Genomic DNA, 27,055 nt, shown 5'->3' with positions numbered 1-27,055 from the left:
AGGTGAGGACACCATATTTTTGCTACACAAAGCTTTAGAATTACATTGAAGCAGATGCTGGTGTAGCACCCTCTATTGCGCTACTTCTGTGAGAGTAGGCAAAACATAGTCTGGCTCATGGTTAAACATGGGCCATGGAATCTGGGTCGACAGTTTATTGCAGGTCAGGGCAGGTGACTCATGCAGGCAAGTCTCTGGTGCCTCCTCCTGGGTCTGGAAGCTTGAAGAAACATCTAGAAGCTGGGAGGAGGTCAGGAGGATTAATCTGCATACTTAGGGGAGTTTAGCCAATCCCCAGGCAGTGTGCCTGGCATAGGGCTAAGCCAACCCTTAAATATGTCATGCTCGGGGAGTCGGGTGGAAGATAGCGATGGATTGTGAGGGGCTGTCAGTGGCCCTTGATGCGAACCCCCTAGTCTTGGGGGGGGGGAGGGGTGTGTTCTGCCTGGACTAGAGCTCGGGCTGGCCTGGGAGGATCCTGACAACAGGAGCAGTTTGGAAGAAGTCTTCCCTGAGAGGCAGCGGAAGCAAGGACAGTGCTAGTACTACAGCATGGTCAGGGACTGGTAAGGGGAGAGACTGCCACACGGAGCAGGTCTCCCTGGAAGATAGGGGTGTGCTTAAATCTTTCTTAACCTTGCCCTGGCAGATCTCTGGAGCACTCAAACTGGTGAAGAGATAGTCACATAGGCCAGTGAAGAAGTAGTGAGGTGGGCTGGTATTTTCTGCAGTTGGTAGAGCTGGAACCAGTGTCTACAGGGGAGTTGGAGATACTCCAGGATGCAACTTACAAACACTTTGTGCTACTTTCTAAAGGGACTGAGAGTTCCTAGTCTTTAAGGGGTTTTTGCATCTTTTCACCTATAAATTGTCAGGCAGTCGGGAGTGAAATCAGAGCGCTGCAGAGAGATGAGGAGGAGTCAATCTGAGTTGTACACAGTAATGGAGAGGAATCAATCGGAGCTGTACATTGGGGGAAATTTGTCCCTGGTTTTGTTGCCATCAAGTTGGGCATCCCATAATTCTTATTCTCCATCCAAGTTATTACCCCTAATAAAACAAATACTAAGCTCAGTTTTGGCAGATTCTTAGAATTCTAACCCCGTATTTAGACTTCAGTAATGTTCAAAAGCTAGTAAGTCATTAGGTAGATTAGTAAGGTTCACTTTACATAATAATACATCTTCCCAAGCTGTAATTAGGGTTTGGAGAACCTAACAACCATTGTTATGGGAAAAGTAATATTTTCCATTATGCATTAGCGGAGCACATTTGCTATAATGTAAACAGTTGGGGAAAGTACAGAATTCAGTTCCCCTCAGGTCTTCTGATTAGTGAACATAGTAATGGCTGATTATCCCAAGTAATTAGTTGAGCTAGTTGATGAGTATTTATGGCAGACATGGCGTGAATGACAATTCACATCAACATCCCTTGGCTACAGACCTTTCCCGTAAGTGGAATTGATGGTTGGTTTATCATGAGTGAGTCACAAATAGAGAAAGGAAATTACGGTTTTCTGAAATGACTGAAAACCTGATTGTTTTTTTTTTTTCTAGTAAAAGGACAACCTATTAGCAAAGATCACTTATGGTCACACTTAAGTCTGCCTGTACATTCAATTTAATGCTCATGAGGTCACTGCATTCTTCAACTGAGAAGACAAGAGCAGGGATAGGCAAATCTGCCTGGGTTCAATTCGCCAAGGATTTGAAGAATCCGATTTAAATTCGGCAAACCCTTAGGCTCCATTCACACCTGAGCGTAATATTTTTAGGCGTCTTTTTTGGCGTTTTTCAGGCGTTTTTTCAGACATTCAGAGGCAGGCATTGACATCTAACAAAAACTCTTGTATTCTTCCAAAAAAGAAGCTTATGTACTTTTTTGAGCTTCGGGCGTTTTGCTTCAGGCAATAAAGTGCTCATATGTGAACAGGGGCCATTGAAATAAATTAGATTTTGCTTGTTGGGCGTTTTGAGACTTCAGAGATTAGCGTTTTATGAGCTGAATAACACTCAGGTGTGAACAGGGCCTTACTTACCAAGGAATCCCCAACAGCCCAAACAGCAGCAATGAGGACTGCACACTTGAAGATTTGGCATAACTTACTACCCTTTTGCAATAAATAGAAATATCCTGAGGGTTACCAACTTCATGTGTGCAAAGCTATAAGTCAGTGATGGCGAACCCTTTTGAACCCGAGTGCCCAAACTGCAACACAAACCTTCCTAAATACCCAAAATTGCTATTCTGGAGACCCTTCTTTTTCCGTAGACACAACCTCTGTATATCTAGAGACACAGCTGATGTAAATATCAGTACAGACCCCCCCTCTCCACTAACTATAGACCCTGTTCCTCAGTCCAGACCCCACCTCCACTAATTACAGTCCCCCATTCCTCAGTACAAACCCCCCTCCACTAAGTAAAGATCCCCCTCCATCAGTACACACACTCCTCTCCTGGGGGGGTCTGTTATGTGCTAGGGGGGCATTTTGAGAGAGGGTAGGACTTGTGCTAGTAGGGAAGTGTGGGGGGTCGGATATGTGCTGGTGTTGCTTTGGGAGGTGAGAGGGCTTATGCTCTTGTGGGGGGGGGGGGGCAGATTTTAAATCAAACCCCCACTTCTAGCATAGGTTCTTTCCCCCCTCAAAGTGCCCCCCAGCACATATCCTCTTAACCACCTCACAATCACTCCTCCGTCATTTTAACTTACACCCCCCCCCCTTCTGGTCACTGTTCACCACCTGTATCCATCTACAATAAAATAAACGTAGTACAGACCTTAGATCGGTGTGGGTATCCTTCCTCTGGCCTGTGTAGAAGTACACATCCGAGGAGGGGGAGGTGGCTTCAGTCCACATCCAATCTGCTGTGCGAGACAGCAGAGACAGCCCACGAGAGATGTGGCATTCAACCTGTCAGCACCACTTCGTCTTATCCAGACCCACCCCAGACAAGTCACCCCTAGCCCCAGAGCCCTGTGGGAGATGTAGTTCTATGGGGCAGGGTGCGGTGTGGAGGAGATACACCTTGTATCTCGTCCACAGCGAAAGGGGTCCATGTACCATGGGTTCACATCACAGCTATAAGCAATCCCTTACAGCCATGGCCTGTGTAAGCTACAAAAAATCCAGTCCAGCCTATATTGTATAATCTATGGACTGCTATAAACTGAGTATATTAGTAAATGTGTCTTTTGGCTGTTGCATTTATACTTATTGCTCTGCCTAATTCCTCTATTATATGATAGAGAGGGAGATATATTAGATAAGTCAATTATGAAAAATATCTGGGTATCCTGGTAGATTACACTTTTATTAGCATGCAATTCCAATCTGCAGCTTTGAGAGTAAGCGAGGAAAGCATAATCCTGCAGATGACACATTAGATTAGTGAGACCTCGTTTAGAATATGAAGTTCTGTTTTGGGCACCAGTTTACAGAAAGAATATGGGGATATTTGAAAGGGGACAGAAAAGACCAACTAAATTATTAGGGGGCATCACCCTTGAGAAGATGAGATTCAATTGGTAATATGAGCCCAATGTTCTAATACAGACATGGTGTATATAGTAAAATGAGTGAAAATTTGTAAACTTTTAGCCCACAGCCAAAGACATTGGAGTTAAGCATTTACCAGGAATATGACAAAATATGGTGCTCAGAAGAGAGCCCCATAAATCTATGTGAAACATAACTACAGATGCATAATCAGCCTCCCCTTGGTGAAAGGCTGAATGAAACTTAAAGACAAATTACCTGGAGAAAAATAAATTAAAGATACTTACCTTACCTGGCTTCTGCACAGGGGGTCCCAGTGAGGTTGACGTCATCGTTCTTCCAGCAAGATCCTGGGGAATGCTGAGGAGCTCAAATCTTGTGGCAAATACGATCCTGCACGGTGCTGTAGTATCTTAAGGCAATTTTGGAGTATTCAGCATTCCCCTAGATCTTGTCAGCAAGATGATATCACCCCCTGCACTACAAAGCCAGGAGAAAGGCAAGTACCACGTTGTATATTAACTAACTTTTGTTCCTCTGCAGGTGTTTTCTATGCTTTTTCAGCAAGGGGGAAGGGAGCCATATTTGAAAAGGGGGTCTTGCATGGCATGCAAAATCCACTTTTGGGTGTGTTTTTATCTGAAGTCTGCATTACTAAGTATAAATAGGCTAAGCGGGTCGAGGGACAATAAAATAAAGCTTTTTACTTGAACGTGCACTTCTTTTAAGCTATTTTAAGTTTTGTTAGGATGGATAGTGATTAACAGAAGGACTAAAATACTTCTGTTTCTCAAAAAATGTTATGCTCCAGGCTCCCTGGAAATCTGTCAAACATAAGTATGTCCATAAAACAAATAGCTCTAAATACTTTAGGAAATAAATGGTATATTCAAATATAGTCATATCTGCAAAAAGGTAAATGGAGCTTCGGCTTGCCCCATCACACACCTTCTAGTCCACCCTATTGGTTAAACAAGCTGCCCATCACATTATGGAACCAATAGAAAAAAAATTAGGCACAGGTTCAAAAGTAATTTTTAGCAAAAAAAGAAAAAATTGAATTTTTGTAAAATCTTACCTGTAAAATTCCTTTCTCTGAGTCCTCCGACAGTCGCCGCCATCTTCATATTCGTCACAATGGGGTATTAGACTTTGCTCCGTAGGAGTAGCTAGGCAACAGAATATGTCAATATTAAAGCTTTTAACATATCCCCACCCCAGGGGGTGGTCCCCTCAGTCTATACCCTCCTGCTTCCTGTTTCATACTTCAGTTTCAGTGGAATAGCAGTAGAGTACCTAAACCCCAAAAGAGGGGCGGGGGCGGCGACTGTCGGAGGACTCAGAGAAAGGAATTTTACAGGTAAGATTTTACAAAAATTCAGTTTTCTCTTACGTCCTCCGACAGTCGCCGCCATCTTCATATTCGTCACAATGGGGACGTCCCAAAGCAGTGCAAACATGAGGGGTGGGAAACGCAGCCGTGCCTAAAGGCAACGCAGTCTCCACATCAAAGAAAGTAACCTTACCAAAGGAAGGAAACCAGCTGGGCAACATGAGAAAAAACTTGCTCAACGGGAGCAATAACCCAGGAAAAAACCAAAAACCCAGGGATAAAAAGAAATCCCAAACAGCCAAAAGGTCCAAAACAAGGGACCCTAAGGAACCGCCGCACTAAGAACCTTGCGGCCAAAGGAAGCATCTGCCGATGCTTGAAACTCCACTCTGTAGAATAGAGTGAAGGTGTGCACGGTCGACCAAATCGTCGCCCTACACACCTGGGCCACAGAAGCCCCATGACGACAGGCCCAAGACGTACTCAGAGATCTGGCAGAGTGCGCCTTCACAGGGATAGGGGAAACTTTTCACTGCAAAGCATAGGCCCGTTCAATGGCCTGTCTGAACCAATTGGCGACGGCAGACGCCGCTACGCCCTTCCGAGGACCCCCGGAATGACAAACAAAGAATCCGACTTTCGAAACGATTCAGACGATTTTAGGTAAACCCTAATCGCCCGAACAACATCCAAGGAGTGCAACTCCACCTCCTTCGGATATTTAGACTTCGCGCAAGGCGAAGGCAAGACAATGTCCTCAATGAGGTGAAATACCGAAACCCTCTTCAGAAAAAAAGAAGGGTTAGGTCGCAAGACCACCTTATCTAAGTGAATGACCAGATACGGAGACTTGCAGGACAAGCTGCCAGCTCCGACACACTGCGAGCCGAAGTGATCGCCACCAAAAAAGTTGACCTTCTTGGACAACATAGACAACGAGATCTACCTGATCCGTTCAAAAGGACCATGGAGTAACACGGACAGAACAAGATTCCAGTCCCAAGGAGGCAGAGGCACCCTCCAAGGAGGGACCAGATGCCCCTGAACAAAAGTGCCAACCAAGGAGTTAGATGCCAGAGGACGTTGAAAGATAACGGCCATCGCAGACACCTGACCCTCGATCGTAGCCAGCGCCAAACGCTGGCAACACCCTTTCGAAGGAAGGACAACACCCTAGACACCGAGTACGGGCGAGGTGAAAACCCCCTGGACTCACACCAGGCAAAATAGGCCTTCCAAGTACGGTAATAGACCTTCCCCGAGGAAAATTTCCTCGCGTCGATCAAAGTGCGAATGACCTCAGGGGAGAGACCCCTATCCCTCAGGACCTCGGTCTCAACAGCCAGGCCGTCAAAGCCAGCGACTGTAAAGCAGGATGGAATATCCGCCCTTGAGACCGGAGATCTTCTCGAAGAGGCAGACGCCACAGGGCGTCGACCGCCAAATGCACGAAGTCTGCGTACCAGGACCGGCGAGGCCAGTCCGGTGCCACAAAAAACACTGTGTTCTGGTTCCGAGTTCAACCTGCGAAGGAACCTGGACAGCCATTGAAACGGTGAAAACGCATACATCAGTCGGTATCGATGCCACGGAGCTACCAACACGTCTAACGCGTCTGCCCGAGGATCGCGCGGCCTTGCCACGAAGCCTTTTCCCCTTGCTGTTTAGACGAGACGCGAACAGGTCTACCTACGGAAGACCCCACTTCGCGCACCACATCTGGAAGACATCCGGGTGGAAGGACCATTCCCCCTGGTCCGGGGACTGTCGGCTTCAGATAATCTGCCTGCCAGTTCTCCACCGCCGATATCGCCGGGACGTGTGTCTCGGCCCAAGACAGAATGTCGGCCACTTCCCGAGCCGCTCGGGCTCTCTCGGTGCCCCCTTGGCGATTGACGCAAGCCACCGCCGTGGCATTGTCCGTCTGCACCCGAACCGGACAGCCCTGCAGCCCGTCCGGCCAACGTTGAAGGCAGAGATTCACCGCACGCAATTCCAGAATGTTGATCGGAAGGGAGGAAACCCCCTCCGACCAAGTTCCCTGGGCGGACAGAACGCCCAGAACACCACCCCAGCCCGACAGGCTGGCATCCGAGGTGACCACCGTCCATGAGAGAGGACGAAAAGACTTGCCCCCCGACACCGCCGGGGACTGGAGCCACCACAGAAGATCCCTTCTGGTGCGATGGCCCAACGAAATCTGGAGATCCAGAGATTGCGGTCGCCCGTCCCACCTGGACAGGATCTCCGCTTGGAGACCCCGCGTGTGAAACTGGGCGAAGGGAATCGTCTCGAAAGCCAAGACCATCAATCCCAGACATCTCAAGCGCGTCCGGAGTGACGAGCACGGAACGTCCCTAAGGGACCTGACTTCTTCCTGAAGAGTCCTGAGTTTGTCGTCTGGTAGGAAGATCTTCGCCCGGACCGAGTCCAGAATCATTCCCAGGTAGGGAAGACGAATCGACGGACACAGCGACGACTTTGGAAAACCATCGTCCAACCAAACTCCTGTAGAGTCAGCATTGTGATGGACAGGTCCTCCTCCAGACCCTGGCTGGTCGCAGACCGAACCAGAGTATCTTCCAGATACCCCAGGACAGGGATGCCCTGGGCTCTCAACAAACCAGAAACCAGTGCAAGCACCTTGGCGAAAAACCGTGGAGCCGAAGCGAGACCAAAAGGTAACGCCACGAATTGGCAGTGATCCTCCGCAATGGCGAATCGAAGGTACCTCTGGCGACCCTCGAAAAAACGGGATGTGAAGGCACGCATCCTTCAAGTCGATGGAAGCCATGAATTCACCTGGAACCAGGGCAGCCACCACCGACCGCAGGGATGCCATGCGGAACTAGCGAACCCGCACAAAGTGGGTCAGAGCCTGTAAGTCCAGAATTGGACGTACCCTGCCCTCCTTCCTGGGCACAGTGAACAGATTGGAAGATAAAAACCCCCGAAATCTGTCCTGATGAGGCACCGGAACCTCCTGAGGGAAAAAAACCCTGCTCTCCGGCCGAGAGAGAAAACTCGATCTTGTAGCCAGAACTAACGATTTCCTGAACCCACCTGTCCCGAACACGGGCCAACCAGGGTTGAAGAAAAACCGAGCAAGCGTCCCCCCACCCCAGAATTGGGTGAGGGCGCCCCTGCAGGCCGCATTGCTATGGGCAGCGGGTCCGGACTGGCTGGACTTCTGGTAACCTGACCACGGCTTCGTTTGGGAGCCTTGACCTTTGAACGGCTTGCCCTTATAGTGCGACCGAAAGGCACGAAAGGACCCCCGAGAGGGCCTAAAAGAAGCATGCTTCTTACCATGAGCAACCTTAGCCTTGCGGGATTGGGGCAAGAGCGTGCTCTTACCACCCGTGATCCCCTTTATCAGTGTGTCCAAGGATTCTCCAAAAAAGGCGAGATCCATCATAGGACAGATTGGCTAAGGTCTTGCGCGAAGATTGGTCCACAGACCAACACTGCAACCAAACCAGGCGGCGAGACAATATAGCCACACTGTGAACACGTGCAGCCAACGGTACTATATCCAAGTCCACATCACACAAATACATGATGGATTTGATCCACCCTATCCAATGTCGCCAGTGAGGCTGAATCAGCCACCAAGACGCGCCTGAGTACCTGCGTTCAATTCGTGACAGCCTGGGCTGTCATAAGCGAAGCAAATAGAGCCTTTAGCATAGAACCCGTAATAGAGTAAGTATGACGGGCAAGAGACTCCAGCCTCCTGTCCGTAGCATCCCGGAACACCGGGGTGTCCTCTGCAGGAATCGCAGTGGACTTATTCAAAACCGCCACCGCGTGATCCACCGGAGGTTGCACACACCACCGCTCATCAGTAGCGGGCGTGAAAGATACCGCAGCCTGAACCTACTTGGTACAGCAAAGGGCTCGCGCATATTGCGCCATTGTTCCTTAACAGCGCGCTGAAAAACATCAGTGCAAGGAAAGACCTGCGATGTCATGCGTCTTTTCTGCGTCCCATAAGCTGCCAGGGCAGCAGGAGGACATGGTTCATCCTGTAAACGCAGTGTTTGCTTGATAAAAGCAATCAATTCATCCATGAGTGCAAGCTCTTCAGGCGAGCCAGGGGGAGAATTATCCACCCCTTCTACCTCAGCCTCCACCTCGGACCACCAAGATCCAGGGAGGAACGGGACCCCGATAAGGAGACCCCAGCTATAGCAGCCCCATCACCATCACCCTCTGAATCAGAGGAGATTGAAACTCTGGGCCGTTTTGTGGATCGAGCAGCCACAAGCATTTGCACCTGAGCAGCAATGTTAGCCACAACCGCAGCCAAAACCCCCCCCCTGGGGGGGGAAACAGCAGTCCCTTGGTCACCCACCAAGTGGTAGGAAATTTGCTTTCCTGAGAATCCATTGCCCCACTACCATGCCGGAGAATAAAGGGTTAACAGCCCCTTAAACAAGCGTGGCGAGCGCTGCCCACCGCACACACACACTAGCACAAGTTTGACCCCCACAGGGAGAAAAAACTCAACTCAGGCAAGGAAATAGGGACAGGGAGGTAAAAACCTGTAAAGACCACCGCTGCCGCTGCTGCCTCGATCGGTGCGCCCAGGGAAAGGAAGCTATGCAACACAGGGCGCTCTATGAAAGCCTATGGAAGGCTACAAGAAAATGGCCGCCCGCAGTGAGACCATGCGGCCGGAGTGAGCGCTGCCAAAATGGCGCCGTTTGGCGCCGAAAACGCCGCTCCTCCACCTCAGTGAAGTGGAGAAAACACACCACATGTATTAAAACATGGCGGACTGCCGCAGCGGTCGCTGTAATGTGCCCCAAACATGATAAAAACATGCCCCACAGCACACAGCCGTTCACACATTCACAGTCTGACACAGATAGTGCAGCACATCCCCCCCTCCTCGCAGCCCACAGCATGCAGCCAGAGAGATAGGGAGCTTAACAGTGTGAACACAGGCAGGGTGACACAGTCCCAGACTGACACCCCCCAGACAGACAGGTCCCCACACAGATACACTTACCTCCTAGATGGCGTGGGGAACCCGCACAGGCGAACAAGCCACTGCACATGTGACAGGGAGAGTCGCATCCAGGACGCAGCAAAAATGGGATTGAGAAACCGCACAGCGTCCAGTGAGGTAGCCACCTCACCATAGCATCCCTGCACCGAACAGGGATGGGTCGTTCATTGCGCCAGGAGCGTTACCTGGCTGAACGCTCGATGGCAGGCTGGGAAGCCACTGACCCACAACCTGCTAACAGGGGGATCAGCCCGAGACCCAGCCCGCATGATCCTCTTCATCAGAAGAACTAATGCTGACAAAAATAACAGCTAAGTAAAGAGAGAGAAAAAACTCAAACAAAAATCAAAAAAGAATAGAGAAAGGCTGAGACAAAATGCCCCAGCACAGAGACATCCAGCTACTCCTGACAAGCTAGACATTGAAACTGGAGTATGAAACTGGAAGCAGGAGGGTATAGACTGAGGGGACCACCCCCTGGGGTGGGGATATGTTAAAAGCTTTAATATTGACATATTCTGTTGCCTAGCTACTCCTACGGAGCAAAGTCTAATACCCCATTGTGACGAATATGAAGATGGCGGCGACTGTCGGAGGACGTAAGAGAAATATGATTTGCATGCAATTGCAGCAGCTTATAGGTATGGACTGACTGATAGTTTTGATGTGCAATTTTTACTAAATGTAGCCTCAATACATGTATTTTCCTGTTAGATGTATGATTTGAATAAGGTTTGTGGAGGGTTTAAGGATTTAATCACACGATTAAATAAGCTGACCCATTCAGCAGAGATTACGGCTGCAAATGCCTACACTTTTGAACAAGCAAGGAGCAATAGAGGAAATGTGGAACAACACTTTCTCCTGGGAAATGTAAGTATTTAATTTCCTGAATTACTTTTTATATACAGTATCTCACAAAAGTGAGTATACCTGTCACATTTTTGTAAATATTTTTTATTTCTTTTCATGTGACACCACGGAAGAAATTATACTTTTCTACAATGTAAAGTAGTGAGTGTACAGCTTGTATAACAGTGTACATCTGCTGTCCCCTCAAAATAACTCAACCCAGCCATTATTGTCTAAATCGCTTGCAACAAAAGGGAGTACAACTAAGTGAAAATGTCCAAATTGGGACCATTTTCCCTCCCTGGTGTCATGTGACTCTGTTCCAAGGTCTCAGGTGTGAATTGGGAGCAGGTATGTTAAATTTTGTGTTATCGCTCTCACTCTCTCATACTGGTCACCGGACATTCAACATGGCACCTCATGGCAAAGAACTCTATGAGGATCTGAAAAAAATAATTGTTGCTCTACGTAAAGATGGTCTAAGCTATAAGAAGATTGCCAAGACCCTGAAACTGAGTTGCAGCACGTTGGCCAAGACCATACAGCGGTTTAACAGGGCAGGTTCCACTCAGAACAGGCCTCGCCATGGTGAACCAAAGAAGTTGAGTGCACATGCTCAGCATCATATCCAAAGGTTGTCTTTGGGAAATAAACATATGAGTGCTGCCAGCATTGCTGCAGAGGTTGAAGGGGAGGGGGTCAGCCTATCAGTGCTCAGACCATACGCCCCACATTGCATGAAATTGGTCTGCATGGCTGTCGTCCCAGAAGGAAGCCTCTTCAAAAGATGATGCACAAGAAAGCCCGCAAACAGTTTGCTGAAGACAAGACGACTAAAGGCCCATACACACGATAAGAAAATCTGTAGGGAAAATTCGTCCGACGACCGATCTGCCGATTTTCGGATTGTTAGTATGGTGCTTTCGACAGCCAACTCCGACTTTTCGGCTGACAAAATCCTGATGTGCATGCTATATAATTTTTGTCGTCCGTAATACAACGTCCGATTTTCGTCTGATTAGTGCAGATTGACGAAAAAAAATCTTAAGAGCAAGACTAGGCATGCTCAGAGACGAAAGAACACATACAAAGCAATCCAACACGACACCACTTCTGAAGTAGAATTCGGTCGTACGGGAAAATTCGTATGGAAATAACCTCTTCACTTTCCACATCAGACTAGCATGCCACAAAAAACGGACGACAGATCGTTCGATAATCTGATCGTGTGTACGGGGCTTAAGGACATGGATTACTGGAACCTGCGGTCTGATGAGACCAAGATAAACTTATTTGGTTCAGATGGTGTCAAGCGTGGGGCAGCAACCAAGTGAAGAGTACAAAGACAAGTCTGTCTTGTCTACAGTCAAGCATGGTGGTAGGAGTGTCATGGTCTGGGGCTGCATGAGTGCTGCCGGCACTGGGGAGCTACAGTTTATGGAGGGAACCATGAATGCCAACATGCACTGACATACTGAAGCAGAGCATGATCCCCTCCCATCGGTGACTGGGCAGTATTCCAACATGATAACGACCCCAAACACACCTCTGAGGGTAAAGGTGATGGATTGGCCAAGCTGAGGGTAAAGGTGATGGATTGGCAAAGGATGTCTCCAGACCTAAACCCTATTGAGCATTTGTGGGGCATCCTCAAATGGAAGGTGGGGGGAGCACAAGGTCTCTAACACCCAGCAGCTCAGTGATGTCATCATGGAGGTGTGGAAGAGGACCCCAGTGGCAACCTGTGAAGCCCTGGTGAACTCAATGCCAAGAGGGTTAAGGCAGTGCTGGATAATAATGGTGGCCACACAAAATATTGACACTTTGGGCCCAATTTGGACATTTTCACTTAGGGGTGTACTCACTTTTGTTACCAGCGATTTAGACATTAATGGCTGTGTGTTGAGATATTTTGAGGGGACAGCAAATTTACACTGTTATACAAGCTGTACACTCACTACTTTATATTTTCATTGTTGTCACATGAAAAGATATAATGAAATATTTACAAAAATGTGAGGGGTGTACTCATTTTTGTGAGACACTGTACCTATCTATACCAACAAGGATATAAATTAGCTTTAAATAGGATTCTCAATGATGCATGTCCTTTTTAAAAATAGTTGGTCATACATAGCACAATTTTTGCAAACCCTATTTGAGATTTAACCACTTCCATACTGGGCCATTGTAAAATGACGCCGGCAGGAAGGGCTCGCCGATCCGAGCAGACGTCATATGACGGCTGCCCGCTCTCGCTGCTACTGCGCGCCCCCAGGGCGTGCAGCGCGGCTATAAGGGATGAGGCTCGTCCCTCGGACTGAGCCCATCCCCGATCAAGGTAAACAGCCAATGAAATTACCTTGAATTGGCTCATGTGATCAGCTGTGTCAATCACAGCCGATCACATGAGCGGCTCCAGTGCGAGCCGCAGTGCGAGCCGCTCGTTCTCTCCTCAATGCGCGGTGATCGGGGACAGGGCTCGTCCCTCGGACAAAGCCCATCCCTGATCTAGGTAAAGAGCCAATGAAATTGGCTTTTTACCACATGACCGGCCATCAAATCACAGCCGGTCACAGAATGTCAACAGAGTACACAGTACAAGGTTCTCTGTTGAAGTCGTTTTACGACAAAACGCATCAGCACGCCGCTATCGTGGAGACGCCTGAAGTCAGATGTCCGTGCCGAGAAGCCGTGGTTTCCATAGCAGAGGTGGGAGATCTGCGGGGAGCTGACTGATTGGCCGGATTGGGTTGCATACTCACGGTATTCCATTAACTTATATGCTGAATATCCTACATTTGAATGTAAGCATGTTTAACAGGGGGGGCGGATTGATTGTGTTTTTAGCAATAAACAGTTGAAAACGATATCACACTATCCGAGCCCTACTCTTGTCTTTTTCCATTGGTCACATGGTACTGGAGAGTCTGAGCACAGGAAACAGGAAGCTACAGCACACAGCGATCTGTATCTAATAACCAGAGATGTGGAGAGACAACTGAAAGGCAATAACATAGAGGTTTTTGATCCTTATTGGTCTGGTGAGTGTTTTATCTAGAGGGGAGCACTGGAGGTGTGGTGGTGGACCCATTTAATTTTTATCCTGATTGAAGTGGCACTATTTATTCGATCTGGGATTATGGACTCCATGTCACTATCAGTAGAAGACCTCACTGGGGAGCTATAGAGACTGCTCTATGTATTGGACACTTACATTCATATGATGGTCCTGTGCATTTTGTTTTATATTTGACATTTTTGATACTCAGAGCGGATGACTTAGAGTATAGCGCTGCTTAGTGTGATTGATTTTGTGTATTGACATGATATTAACTGCACTTTATTTAGAGTACACAGTAACTAGCGGTCACCGTGTTCTCCTCCTCACACACTGATCCTGTGTGAGAAAGATTGTGGTAACAGCTAGTTACCGACCATAGTGCACCGCAAAACACACTGATTGCCCCCCCCAATAAAGAGGACCTGTCACTGGCCCATCAAAGTACCTGTCGCAAGCCCATCAGAGTACCTGAGTACCTGTCACCAGCCCATCAGGTACTCTGATGACAGGTACTCGGGTACTCTGATGACGGGTACTCGGGTACACTGATGACAGTTACTCTGATGACAGGTACTCGGGTACTCTGATGACGGGTACTCCGTCATCAGAGTACCCGTCATCAGCGTACCCGTCATCAGAGTACCCGTCATCAGAGTACCCAAGTACCTTTCTGAAGCTGATCAGTGTACCTGAGTACCTGTCTTCAGCCCATCAGAGTACCTGAGTACCTATCTTCAGCCCATGCCTCCTAGATTATGTGTTGGGGTGTTTGCTTTCCAAAATGGGGTCATTTTGTATGGGTTTCCATTGTCCCGATGTTCCAGGGCCTTCAAAAGTGTGATTGGTTGTAATGAAATTATATGTGTAATTTATGCTCCTAGAACACCTGACAGTGCTCCGTGCATGTTGGGCCTCTGTATGTGGTTATGCTGTGACAAAGTCCTACATATGTGGTATCACCATATTCAGGAGGAGTAGCAGAATGTATTTTAGGGTGTCATTTTTGCTATGTACATGCTGTGTGTTAGAAATATCCTATAAATTGACAACTTTGTATAAATAAAAAAAAAAAGTGTTTTCATTTTCTTTCCACATTTTCCAAAAACTTGTGGGAAAAAATAACATGTTCAAAACACTCACTATGCCTCATAGAATATATTTTGGGGTGTTTGCTTTCCAAAATGGGGTCATTTTGTGGGTAATTCCCTTGTCCTGGTGCTCCAGGGCCTTCATAAGTGTTATAGGTAGTTAGGAAATGATATGTGTAATTTATGCTCCTAGAACACCTGACGGTGCTCCTTGCATGTTGGGCCTCTGTATGTGGCTATGCTGTGACTAAGTCCCACATGTGTGGTATCGCCATACTCCAGAGGAGTAGCAGAATGTATTTTGGGGTGTAATTGCAAGTATGCATATACTATGTGTGAGAAATAACATGACAATTTTGTGTAATAAAAAAACAAAATATATTTCTTAATATTCCCAAGAATTGTGGGAAAAAATTACAACTTCAAAAAACTCACCATGCCTCTTACTAAATACCCTAGAATGTCTACTTTCCAAAAAGGGGTCATTTGGGGGATATTTGTACTGTCCTGACATTTCAGGGCCTCAAGAAATGAGTTAGGCCGTCGGTACATCAGGTGTGATCAATTTTCAATGATTGGCACCATAGCTTGTAGACTCTAACTTTCACACAGACTAAATAATAACCACTAATTTGGGTTATTTTTACCAAAGATATGTAGAAGTACAAATTTTGGCCCAAATTTATGAAAAAAATTGCTTATTTTCAAAATTTTATAATAGAAATTTTTTTCAAAATTTTCGCATTTTTTTCACTTATATCGCAAAAAATAAAAAACTCAGTGGTGATTAAATACTACCAAAAGAAAGCTTTATTTGTGTGAAAAAAATGATAGAAAAATTTGATTGGGTACAGCGTTGTATGACTGAGTAATTATCGTTCAAAGTGTGAGGGTCTGGGCAGGAAGGGGGTGTAACTGCTCTGTATCGAAGTGGTTAATGGTACTAACTAGACAAAATATTTTGACTAGTTGTGGGCATGATATTGATGAATGAGATTTTCCACTTTTCTATTCCTTTGTATCAGAAAGTTTAATGGTCCTTTCACTGCACAGGCAATTTACAGGATGAAAACATTTCATGGCAGGTACGGGTAGAGTGTGATCTCTTTTCAAATGCAGAGCTCTTGTAGTCAGCCTAAGGCCGGCTTTAGGTGAGAAGCATGATTGACATTACATCTTAAATAGGGCTGGAGAGGAGCTCTCCATCAACTTTTAGCTTACTAGACTCACTCAGTTTAGACGGGGCTCAGCTGTATGCCTAACTGGAGCCTTATTCTGTCCCTGGCTTATAAATGTATGATTTACCTTCAATGCTTTGTGGACCAACAAGGTTCATGGCTTGATGTGCAGGGTACTCCACTCTAGGCCTGGCAATGCCTAGCTCTTCCATTACTCCATGAAGCAAGCGTTGAATATCTGCTTCTGACACACGATCGGGGCTTCGTGGGCTGTGACCAAACGATGGATTCAGCCCACACACCAGCAATACCACCAAGGGATAGACCAAAGAGAGGATGGCATTTTGTTTCATCATCACCTGCAAGAACAGGAAATCTGCTTTGTTAGCATAGAGAACATGGACAGTGTAATAGTCTTGCATACTGGGCATACAACTAGCTGTGTGTGTGTGTGTGTGGCAGCCATTTTATTCATGTCTCAGCTTATCTCAGCCATGTGAAGGGAATAGGCACAGTGACCTTTTCCTCTCTGCCCTCTCCTTTCAGTTCATACAATCCACAACCCTGAGCGGCATGGCAGACATCTCTTATCAATCTCTCAAAACTCATCTTAGGGGCCATAAAACTGTCGAGCTTGCCTGCTTGAGGGATGAGAGAGCTAACAGATGTTGGCTCATAAATACCTCAGTTGGAATCCGTACAATACACATATCTGCCTCTCTGTAGAATCCATCATCCCAGTATATTCCAAAAATTCTAAAATAACAATAGTACAGCCAGAACATAGACATATTTACTTTCCTTAGTTAATATGTAACATTTCAAGCCCAAACACCCCTATAGTAGGCGTTATGGGGAACCAAGGGAATCCCTTAGCCTCCTAGGTAAAGCAGACGTCTGAGACCTGTCATTTATATTTTAGAGCAAATTTTACGCAGGACAATAATCTGCAAGTTAACAAACTGTAAACTGTAAGTATTCAGAGATACGAATACTTATACAAAACTTTATCTGGGACATGGTCATAAACGTGGTGACATCCCAGCAACCACCCCTTAGACCAGATGATAGGTCAGATGGACAGTTCTCATGTTCCCTCAAACAAGGAACATCTGTCAAGTTTGAGAACCAACACCTTGCTCATTGACTGAACTCTGCTGAAACCAGGACGTTGCAAGTATCCTTCCTTTTTAACTTTTTTTTTTTTTCTCTGTTAGTAGACAGCTCAGACTGATTGTACAGTTTAGATCTGGTCTTTCACGAAGCTCAATCAAGTTGTACATTTTTCACTGTTGCCAGTAGGTGTCACTGGTACCACAGGCCATAGTATGAGACTGTACAGCTAGGTTGAACTAGCTGTACAGCTAGAATATTTATATTTATTTTTCTTCCAGCCAGCCTAGTAGGTGGTTTTTGACCATTGGTACATTCTGGGAAAGGATGTATATTTTGTACGGGGCCATGTTCTCGCTCTCTCACCTCAGGCCCCCCTGTCCTGAGAAGGTGCTGCTGAAGTGAGCTCTGCATATAGGCCCAGAAGCCTGTCTGGGGCCTACTGATTCTAAAAGGTGGTACTTAGGCTGTCTTGCCCAGTGTGGAAGAAGCCAAGCCAAATTGAGAAGACCCAGGGGGAGGACCCTTGCTGGGAAGAGCCAGGATGAAGGCTAAGCAATAGCATGCAATGTCAAGCTGCAGCTATCAAAGCCAGCAGAATATTTAGCATGCAAAAAAAAAAGGGGATATACTCCAGAGATAAAAACTATAATCCTGCCTCCTTATAAAAACGTATGGTTAATCATAAATGTTGGTTGCAGTAGTTCCTCTTCTGTCAAGTACTTTAATTAGATTACTGGTCAATTTCCCAGGAAGGGAATACCCTCTGGTCACAGACAGTGGTGTCACTGAGGGGGGGGCAGAGGGGCCATGCCCCCCCAACATTATGCTGTGCCCCCCCCCATGTGCTCCTCCAACATGAGCTCACCTCCTGCTCTAGGATAGCAGGTCAGTAAGCACAGATTGCGGGATTCCGACCCGCCATCCCCAAGCATTATTGTGGTGAACAGAGCCCGGACTAGAGGAAGCAGAGCCGATGCTTCCTGTATAGTTCTGGCTCCTGTCACAGGCGGAGTGATACCAAATGCACTCTGCCTCTGCCTGTGAGAGGAGAGATACAGGAAGCATTGGCTTTGCTCTCTACTGCAGCCGCATGCTTCCTCCAGCGCTGCTCCTGTCACACTCAGTAGGTAGGTATCTCAGAGGAGCCAGCAGTACCCGCTAGCAGTACTGTCAGTACCCACCAGCAGTACCAGCCGCCAGTACCCGCCAGCAGTACCAGCCGCCAGTACCCGCCAGCAGTAACAGCCGCCAGTACCCGCCAGCAGTAACAGCCGCCAGGACCCGCCAGCAGTAACAGCCAGCAGTACCTAAAAGCAGTACCCGCCAGCAGTACCCACCAGTACCTGCTGTCAGTACCCACCAGCAGTATCAGCCGTCAGTACCCACCAGCAGTATCAGCCGTCGGTACCCACCAGCAGTATCAGCCGTCGGTACCCACCAGCAGTATCAGCCGTCGGTACCCACCAGCAGTATCAGCCGTCGGTACCCACCAGCAGTATCAGCCAACAGTACCCACCAGCAGTACCCGCCAGCAGTACCAGCTGTCAGTTCCCGCCAGCAGTATCAGCCAGCAGTACCAGCCAGAAGTACCCACCAGCAGTACCAGCCAGAAGTACCTAAAAGCAGTACCAGCCAGAAGTACCCACCAGCCAGAAGTACCTAAAAGCAGTACCCGCCAGCAGTACCCACCAGCAGTATCAGCCGTCGGTACCCGCCAGCAGTACCAGCCGTCGGTACCCGCCAGCAGTACCAGCCGTCGGTACCCGCCAGCAGTACCAGCCGTCGGTACCCGCCAGCAGTACCAGCCAACAGTACTCACCAGCAGTACCAGCCAACAGTACCCGCCAGCAGTACCAGCTGTCAGTTCCCACCAGCAGTATCAGCCAGCAGTACCCACCAGCAGTACCAGCCAGCAGTACCCACCAGCAGTACCTGCCATTAGTACCAGCCAGCAGTACCTGCTGTCAGTACCCACCAGCAGTACCTGCTGTCAGTACCTACCAGCAGTACCAGCTGTTAGTACCCACCAGCAGTACCAGCTGTTAGTACCCACCAGCAGTATAAGCCAGCAGTACCCACCAGCAGTACCAGCTCTGGAGGACAACCAGCAGAAGCCACCAGCTATACCCGCCAGGGGGACAGCAGCAGCCAGTGATACCTGCAGGAATACAGAGGAGGAAGTGAAGATTAAGGTCAGTTGAGGTGCAGGTAAACTGCAGTGCAGCCGTGTAAAAGCAGCCTTAGGCCCCTTTAACACGATCAGTTACACCTGTGTTTTTCAGGTGGACCCAATAGGACCCTCCATTCAGCTCTACAGATCGTCAGATGTAAACGGACTTCTGTCTGTTTACACCCGTCTATCTCCAGTCCGATCTACCTCAAAAAACAGAAGGGGATCTGTCCCCTTCTGTCTGGGCTGATAGGATCAGAGGGCCCATAGAGTAGAGCAGGCTGTGTTCATGTCTGCTCTGCATATGCTGAGTGGACACGGACCGGTCATCTGCCCACTCCACTCATTGTGGCCAGCGGTTACCAAGTTGCTAAAGTGGCCCTCGCTCCTCAAAAGGTTGGGCACCCCTGCTGTAGGGGTTCAAGTCCTGGATTGACAGGTGCGCTGTATAAGCCTTCCCCCTTAGTTTCACCATGGTGTGTGGCAGAGGGAAGGAGTCCCAGATGGAGAGGTGCGCTGTACTGTAGTGTATCAGAAGACCCACGGGGAAATCATAAAGATCACCCATGAAGTTGATAAAAGTGTTAAGACCGCCGCCACTGTCATCACTGTAGTTGGCAGGTCTCACTATTCTTCTCTACCTCCTCCGCTCTGAAAGCATGGCATCAATACTAGACTTTATTACTGCATAAATTGGCACCAATACTGGGGGTTATTACTGAGTAAACTTGCACCAATACTAGGCTTTTTTATTGCCTAACCTGGCTCCAATACTAGGGGTTATTACTGCATAAACTGGCACCAATACTAAGGGTTATTACTGTGTAAATTGGCACCAATACTAGGTGCTATTATTGCGTAACCTGGCATCAATACTAGGCTTTATTACTGCTTAATCTGGCATCAATACTAGGCTTTATTACTGTGTAAACTGGCACCATTACTAGGAGGTTATTACTGCATAAACTGGCCTCATTACTAGGGATTATTACTGCACAAACTGTGACAAATACTAGGGGCTATTACTGCGTAAACTGGCACCATTACTAGGGGCTATTACTGCATAAACTGGCACCATTACTAGGGTCTATTACTGCGTAAACTGCCACCAATACTAGTGGCTATTACTGAGTAATGTGGCACCAATAACAAAAGGCTAATACTGCGTAAACTGCCACCATTACTAGGGGTTATTACTGCATAAATTGGCACCAATACTAGGGGCTATTACTGCGTAAATCGGCACCAATACTACAATACTAAGGGCCATTACTGCATAAACCGCCAACATTACTAGGGGTTAATCCTTCATAAACTGGCACCATTACTAGGGGATATTACTGCGTAAACTGCCACCATTACTAGGGGTTATTACTGCATAAACTGGCACCAATAGTAGGAGCTATTACAGCATAAACTGGCACCAATACTAGGGGCTATTACTGCATAAGCTGGCACCAATACCCGGGCATATTACTGCATAAACTGGCACCATTACTAGGGGTAATTACTGTGTAAACTAGCACCAATACTAGGGGTAATTACTGCGTAAACTGGTACCAATACCAGGGGCTATTACTGCATAAACTGACACCAATACTAGGGGCTAATACTGTGAAGGCCCAAGAAGTAGTGCCAGCTTATGCAGTAAATAGGTGCGTTGGCATAGACTTTGAGAAAAATGGCCTGTTATCCACTTCACTCTGAAAGATTTACCCCCCTTCATGACCCGGCCATTATTTGCCATGTGGCATTGCCTAATTTACCTGACAATTACGCGTTTATTCAACGCTTGACCTAAACAAAATTTATATCTGCTCAGCAGGGAATGAAAACCAAACTAGACCCCCTTTCACTGAACACAGCTCTGGTGCTGTTTACACTCACAAAGCTGTGTTCCGTGAGTCTGTGCCAATCGCTGGGTGCTGGCGTTCAAATCATTGGCCGGGACCCAGTGATTGGCATGTGCGGTAAAAATCACAGCACAGCCAGGCGGCCGGTGCGCACGCACCTCCTACCTGTAAGTGCAGAATCACTTATAAATACAGGATTCTGCGCAGAGCAGCCGCCCTGTAGCAGTAAAGTTACATGGGCCGGTCTGCAAGTGGTTAATGTCAAACGGTACTTGAAATTGCTTGCAATAACAGGGCTTTTTCTGTTGCATCAGGAAATGATAGAGGGGAAAAAAAAGCCGGAAATCTCTGAAATCTACTGTGGAGAAGAGTTAATGATCAACAATGCTAATCATGTGCCCATCAAACAAGTCTCATCACTCTGACAACTTGTTTGGGGAAAACTAATTTTTGGGAAATATCTGCTGTCAATGGATTTACTGTTACGCAAACTAATTTTAATGCGTCAACAAAAGTCTAGATCGCCCTTTCTCAACAGATTCCGTGTAACCTTACAGTTCCTCTATAGGCTACTAGGGGCTCCTTGAGTTGTGGCTGACTAACCTTCTAATTGATGGTGCCTGCATAGTTCTAGGTCAACATCACTTAGCCAATTATGTGATGCCAAAAATCTTTTTAGCTGTCTGTAGGGGTTGCATTTTTCCCACCGACCACCAAAGTAAGGAGAATTTTTCTCATTGACCACCAATGAATTGGTTTTAGTAGGGATTCTATGAGACCTGAAAATTATTTCAAGGGTTGCTCTGTGGAAAAAAGGTTAAAAACGAATGGTCTAGTTGGAGCGAGTCCAGAACTGCAGCAGTTGTACCTGGACTCCACTGGAGAGCAGAGTTCAATGAAGAAGACATAAAAGGAAATACAGAGAACCAATACATACATGCATGCAATATATGCATACTGCAGTTTGAATGTATATTGTAGAAGCGTTACATTCTTGGAAAAAAAAAAGCGTTACAGTGACTATGCAACATCTTTTTCTTTTACAGTACCACCAACAGCTCCAGTTTTGTCCAGTGAGAGGACAGAAGCAAAGCAACATACTGCATTCTATTCCACAGTTCTAGCATAAAAAGTGACTGCATTTCTACCAATTATTCATTAGACAGATTTTAGTGCATAAGAACAATAGACATTAAGAACCTAGCTCGCATCTGTGCTTGTAAAAATGCTTTGTTCTGTGTGCAGACATCAGAAATCAACCTCCTGCAGCAGAATAAAAAACAAATCTGACCCTATAGCTTTGATATTGTCAGCGACACAGAGCTTCTAGGAAAACAATATCTAGCTAAATATGAAGAAAAACAACATGCATAGGGAACCAGTGCAGAGACTTACAAACATGGAGGATGACAGCTGCGAGATGCAGAATGAAGTGAAAGCAGCTGGGAGGAGGGAGAGGATGGAGAGGATGGATGCAGATGGAACAGGGATGTGGGCGGAGAGCTATGACAGGTGAAGAGGAAGGATGGAGAGCAACGCACAATGTAGCAGATCTTACCCTTCTCTATGGGGCTTTCTGCTCGTGGCCTCCTCTGTTTCAGTCAATTACTATGACCTCTCTTGATAGCGTCCATAAATATTAATGCGAATGGTCGAGCAAACAAAACCACTCTGCTTTGTGCCTACAGTGCTGTTAAAAGATGTACAAATGTGTTTGCTGTATTGCAGACACCATAGCTAATACATGCACAGAGATGGGATTTATTTAGAAAACACATGGAATGGGGTGCTGAACTCCAAAATACCAGTCCTGAGTCTAACAGATATCTAAAGCTGGATGGCTATACATGTAACAATAATTTTAATACAATGACTGTATCAAAGAAAGATGTGTTCCTTTCAGAAATCACTCACACTAGGGGCTCATTTACACCACATGCAATCAAATGTGTTTGTAAATGTAGTAGGAACGCATGTGCAAGAAAAAATGAATGTATTCCAATGAGCCCAGTGCACACCATTGCCCCCGCTTCTTGGGCATTTAAAAAAAAAAAAAGTACAGCATGCAGCCTTTTGTTGCATTTAAACATGTCAGAACACAGATAACTGAACATGAAAATACCACAAAAACTGAAATCAAAAATGCTCCCCCCCCCCAAATCCCTGCTGCTTTTATCTCTGTGGGCAATTGGCTAAAACTGCCCATGCAGCCAGTGCAACAGTCTGGGGATTTGAAAGCCCCAGTGTTTTTCCTAGTGGTGCATGAAAAATTGATTTTTGTAAGATCTTACCGTAAAATCCTTTTCTCTTAAGCTCATTGACAGACGTAGTCCTCGTTGATTCAACACACTCGGGTTATTCTGCCCTCTACAGGAGTAGGACTAGACAGGAAAGAAAACACTCTGGCCACACCTTAGGGGCAGTCCCAGAGGGTATATCCTCGCTCTCTCTGCTACAGCAAATCAGTTATGACACAAAGCAGTGCAGGGGCGTAACTACAGGGGTTGCAATCGCTACCGGGCCCCATGCTCCAGGGGGCCCGGTAGCAAACCAGTGGGTGAACTTCCAGGATCGCAAAGGTCACACTTGCGACCGGACCCTGGCATTGCACCACTCTGGGGAGGCCCCAAGATTGCAGGAAGGGGGCCCACAAGATTGCAGGAAGGGGGCCCACTGCAGAACCTGTGAAAGAATCCTGCTGCGGGACCGTAATAAAAGGCCATGCAACGAGTGTAAAGAGCCCCAGGATTAGTGGGAAGAGCCCTGGGCTTGAAGGTAAGGGCCCCGGCCAGGGGTCTGGGGGGCCCTTCATGGTTTCTTGCATCAGGGCCCTGAAGGTTCTAGTTACGCCTCTGAAGCAGTGTTTAGAGAATTTAACCCAACCCAACTCAAAATAGAGGGGCGGGTACTACGTCTGTCAATGAGCTTAAGAGAAAAGGATTTCTTCAATGCTCATCAATCAAAGATGAGACTCAACAGAAAATTCCAACAGAAAAAAACCCTCGAGGTAGACCACTGGTCTCCTCAAATTGCGGCCTGCAAAACCTTGCGGCCATATGAGGCATCCGCCGATGCCATCACATCAATCTTATAAAATTTTGTAAAGGTATGTACCGACGACCAGGTGGCCGCCTTACATACCTGGACCACTGACGCCTGATGGCGGAAGGCCCAGGAAGTATTGAGCGCTCGAGTGGAGTGCGCCCTAACAGGGAACGGAGGACTCCGACCCTTAATAGAATAAGCCTGTACCACCGTCTGTCTAATCCATTTGGAGATAGTCGCGGCAGATGCAGGCAACCCCTTTCTGGGGCCATCCGTGATCACAAAAAGTGAATCCGTCTTACGGAACGATTCCGTGGCTTTCAGGTATACCCTGATTGCCCGAACCACATCCAAGGAATGCAACGCATGTTCCCGATGATGATTGGGCTGAGGACACAAGGAAGGTAGTACAATATCTTCATTCAGATGAAAGTCTGAAACCACCTTTGGAAGAAAGGATGGCTTAGGATGAAGAACTACCTTATCCCTATGAATCACTAAGTATGGGGACTGGCATGACAATGCAGCCAGTTCTGACACCCTGCGTGCAGAAGTGATAGCCACTAAGAAGGCTACCTTCTGATATAAAGTCAGCAAGGGAATCTCCCTGATGTTTTCAAAGGGAGGTTTCTGCAGAACCGACAAAACCAAATTAAGATCCCAAGGTGGTAAGGGCGCGCGGACTGGTGGAGCCAGGTGCAGCACCCCCTGGATGAAATTCCGCACCAAGGATTTTGTAGCCAAAGGCTTCTGAAAGAAGATTGCTAATGCTGAAACCTGACCCTTGATGGTGCTCAAGGCTAGTTTCTGCTCAACCCCCTTTTGCAGAAAGGCCAATATTCGGGTCACCGAATAGGTACGTGGAGGAATTCCTAACGATTCGCACCACGCGATATAAGTCTTCCATGTGCGATAATAGACCTTGCTGGAAGTCGCTTTCCTTGCCTTAATTAGAGTAGGAATAACTGAAGCTGACAAACCTCTGTCCTTCAGTACCTGGGTCTCAATGGCCAGGCCATTAAAACCAGCGACTGTAAAGCACGATGGAAGATCGGTCCTTGAGACCGCAGACACTCTCTGAGAAGAAGTTCCCAAGGAACGTCCGCGACTAGCATGTCCAAGTCGGCCAGACCGGCTTGAAGAGGCCATCCTAGAATTTCCAGGACAACTGGCGCTGACTGGATCCGAACCAGGCTGCCCTAGAGCTATGCTAGAGGCTCCTTGGTCTGTCTGTTCAACCGGGTCCGATTCTTGTGGGGAACTGAGGCTAATCTTTGGAAAAGGTAAAGAAAATGATCTGTTCAGGGAACGGTAACTACCGCTCCCTGTAGTACTTAGATGTTGGAAGGGAAGAATCGCACCGGTAGCAGTGGTTGATGCTCGATCTAATGCCCTGAATACCGGTGAAGACGTCCCCCCACCCTCAAGCCGGGTGGGGGCGCACCTTCAGGCTGTGTAATCCTTTGCTTCAGGTTTGGCTGAGTCGGTCTTTTGTCTGTCCGACCAGCCCTACTTGAACCCTCCTGAAGGAGTCTTGCCCTTCCCGCTTGCTCCAGCTGAGCGAACGAACCCTTTATGGGCGGTAAAGAAAGGTCCCCGCTTGTTACGAGGTCTTTTAGCTTTAGCAGCCTGTGGCAAAAAAAGTGCTTTTGCCCCCAGTGGCATCCTTAATGATCTCATCTAGGGTGGCCCCAAATAGGCGATTCCCCTGAAAGGGGAGATTCGTCAAGGTCTTTTTGGAACCTAGGTCCGCTGACCAGCATTTAAACCACAGCACACGTCTGAGGATTACCGCTGACATAGATGCATGCCCTAATAGGGGGGTAGCATCCAAGGCTGCGTCACAGATAAACTGTAGTCCTTGTATAATCTGTTCCATCAAATCAGATGTTGCCTGGGGGATATCTTTCCCCTTCAGGTCCTGGCGCACCAATCTCGCCCATTCCGTTAATGTCTGAGACACTAAACCAATGACAATTACTGGTCTAAAGGCTGACCCTATCAGGGAAAAGATAGTGCGGGACTCCGCTTCTACTTTCCGATCCACCGGATCCTTAAAGGAAGAAGCGTCCTCCACCGGAATAACTGTGGCTTTATTCAGTCTGGAAATAGGTGGATCCACCACTGGTGGTACCGTCCATTTCTTAATGAGGGATTCCTCAAACGGATAGCGTCTAGCAATGTGCTTGGAAATAGTAAAGGTACGCTTAGAATGCTCCCATTCTTCTTTAATTTTATTACCAAAACACTTGGGTACAGGAAAAACCTTCACCGTTTTGGTGGGTTTGTTAGTACCAAAGGGAATCTCTGTTTCAGTTGCCTCTGCCGGTAAAACCTCAAGTCTTAAGGTTTCCCGAACCGCCACAACTAGTGCGTCCACCAATGCTTCTTCCTGAATTATGGCGGAAGCATGAACGTCCTCCTCACTGTCTGAGGGAACTTTACCTGAGACAACAGCCCCTGCAGAGGGACCTGCAGCTGCAATGACCATCTCAGAATCTGAATCTGAAGTATCAGATGATATAGGGGTAGGCGGGGGTCGCTTTCCTGACCCCCGTTCCTGACAGGCCGTCTCCACCCGAGCCACCAAAGACTCCAAAACTGCTGTAAATGCATCCATACTCTGTGCACCGGCGGGTCCCACGGCCCCCTCGAGGGAAACAGGTGGGGGTACTTGTGTGGCAGGGTCCATGATAATTCCAGATGCTACCCGGAAAAAATCAATTTGCCAAAAAAAAATAAAACCACTTTTTTCTTTTTTTTTTAGACCCCCAATGCCACAAAGCCCCTCAGTGTACCTGCTTAGGGACCCCTATAGAGCGAGAGAGAGAGATAGA

At 47.4% G+C, this 27,055-nt stretch overlaps 1 protein-coding gene across 1 annotated transcript in view; it reads right to left on the bottom strand.

Annotated features, from left to right (window-relative positions):
- Positions 1-22,710, bottom strand: part of SCG5 (secretogranin V) — an 89,010-nt gene extending 66,300 nt beyond the window's left edge. The window contains exons 1-2 of the mRNA XM_082275490.1: positions 22,569-22,710; positions 16,162-16,393 (exon numbers count right to left, since the gene is read on the bottom strand). Coding sequence (XP_082131616.1) covers positions 16,162-16,393; positions 22,569-22,574 — 238 coding nt within the window. The 5' untranslated portion in view covers positions 22,575-22,710. The remainder of the gene's footprint in view (positions 1-16,161; positions 16,394-22,568) is intronic.
- Between the last annotated feature and the right edge of the window lie 4,345 nt (positions 22,711-27,055).

Source organism: Pelophylax lessonae, assembly GCF_965119305.1.
Source record: "Pelophylax lessonae genome assembly, chromosome: 13".
In the NCBI taxonomy this organism is placed as follows: domain Eukaryota; kingdom Metazoa; phylum Chordata; class Amphibia; order Anura; family Ranidae; genus Pelophylax; species Pelophylax lessonae.
The sequence above is the reverse complement of the archived record's forward strand: the minus strand, read 5'-3'. Positions and strand labels throughout refer to the sequence as shown.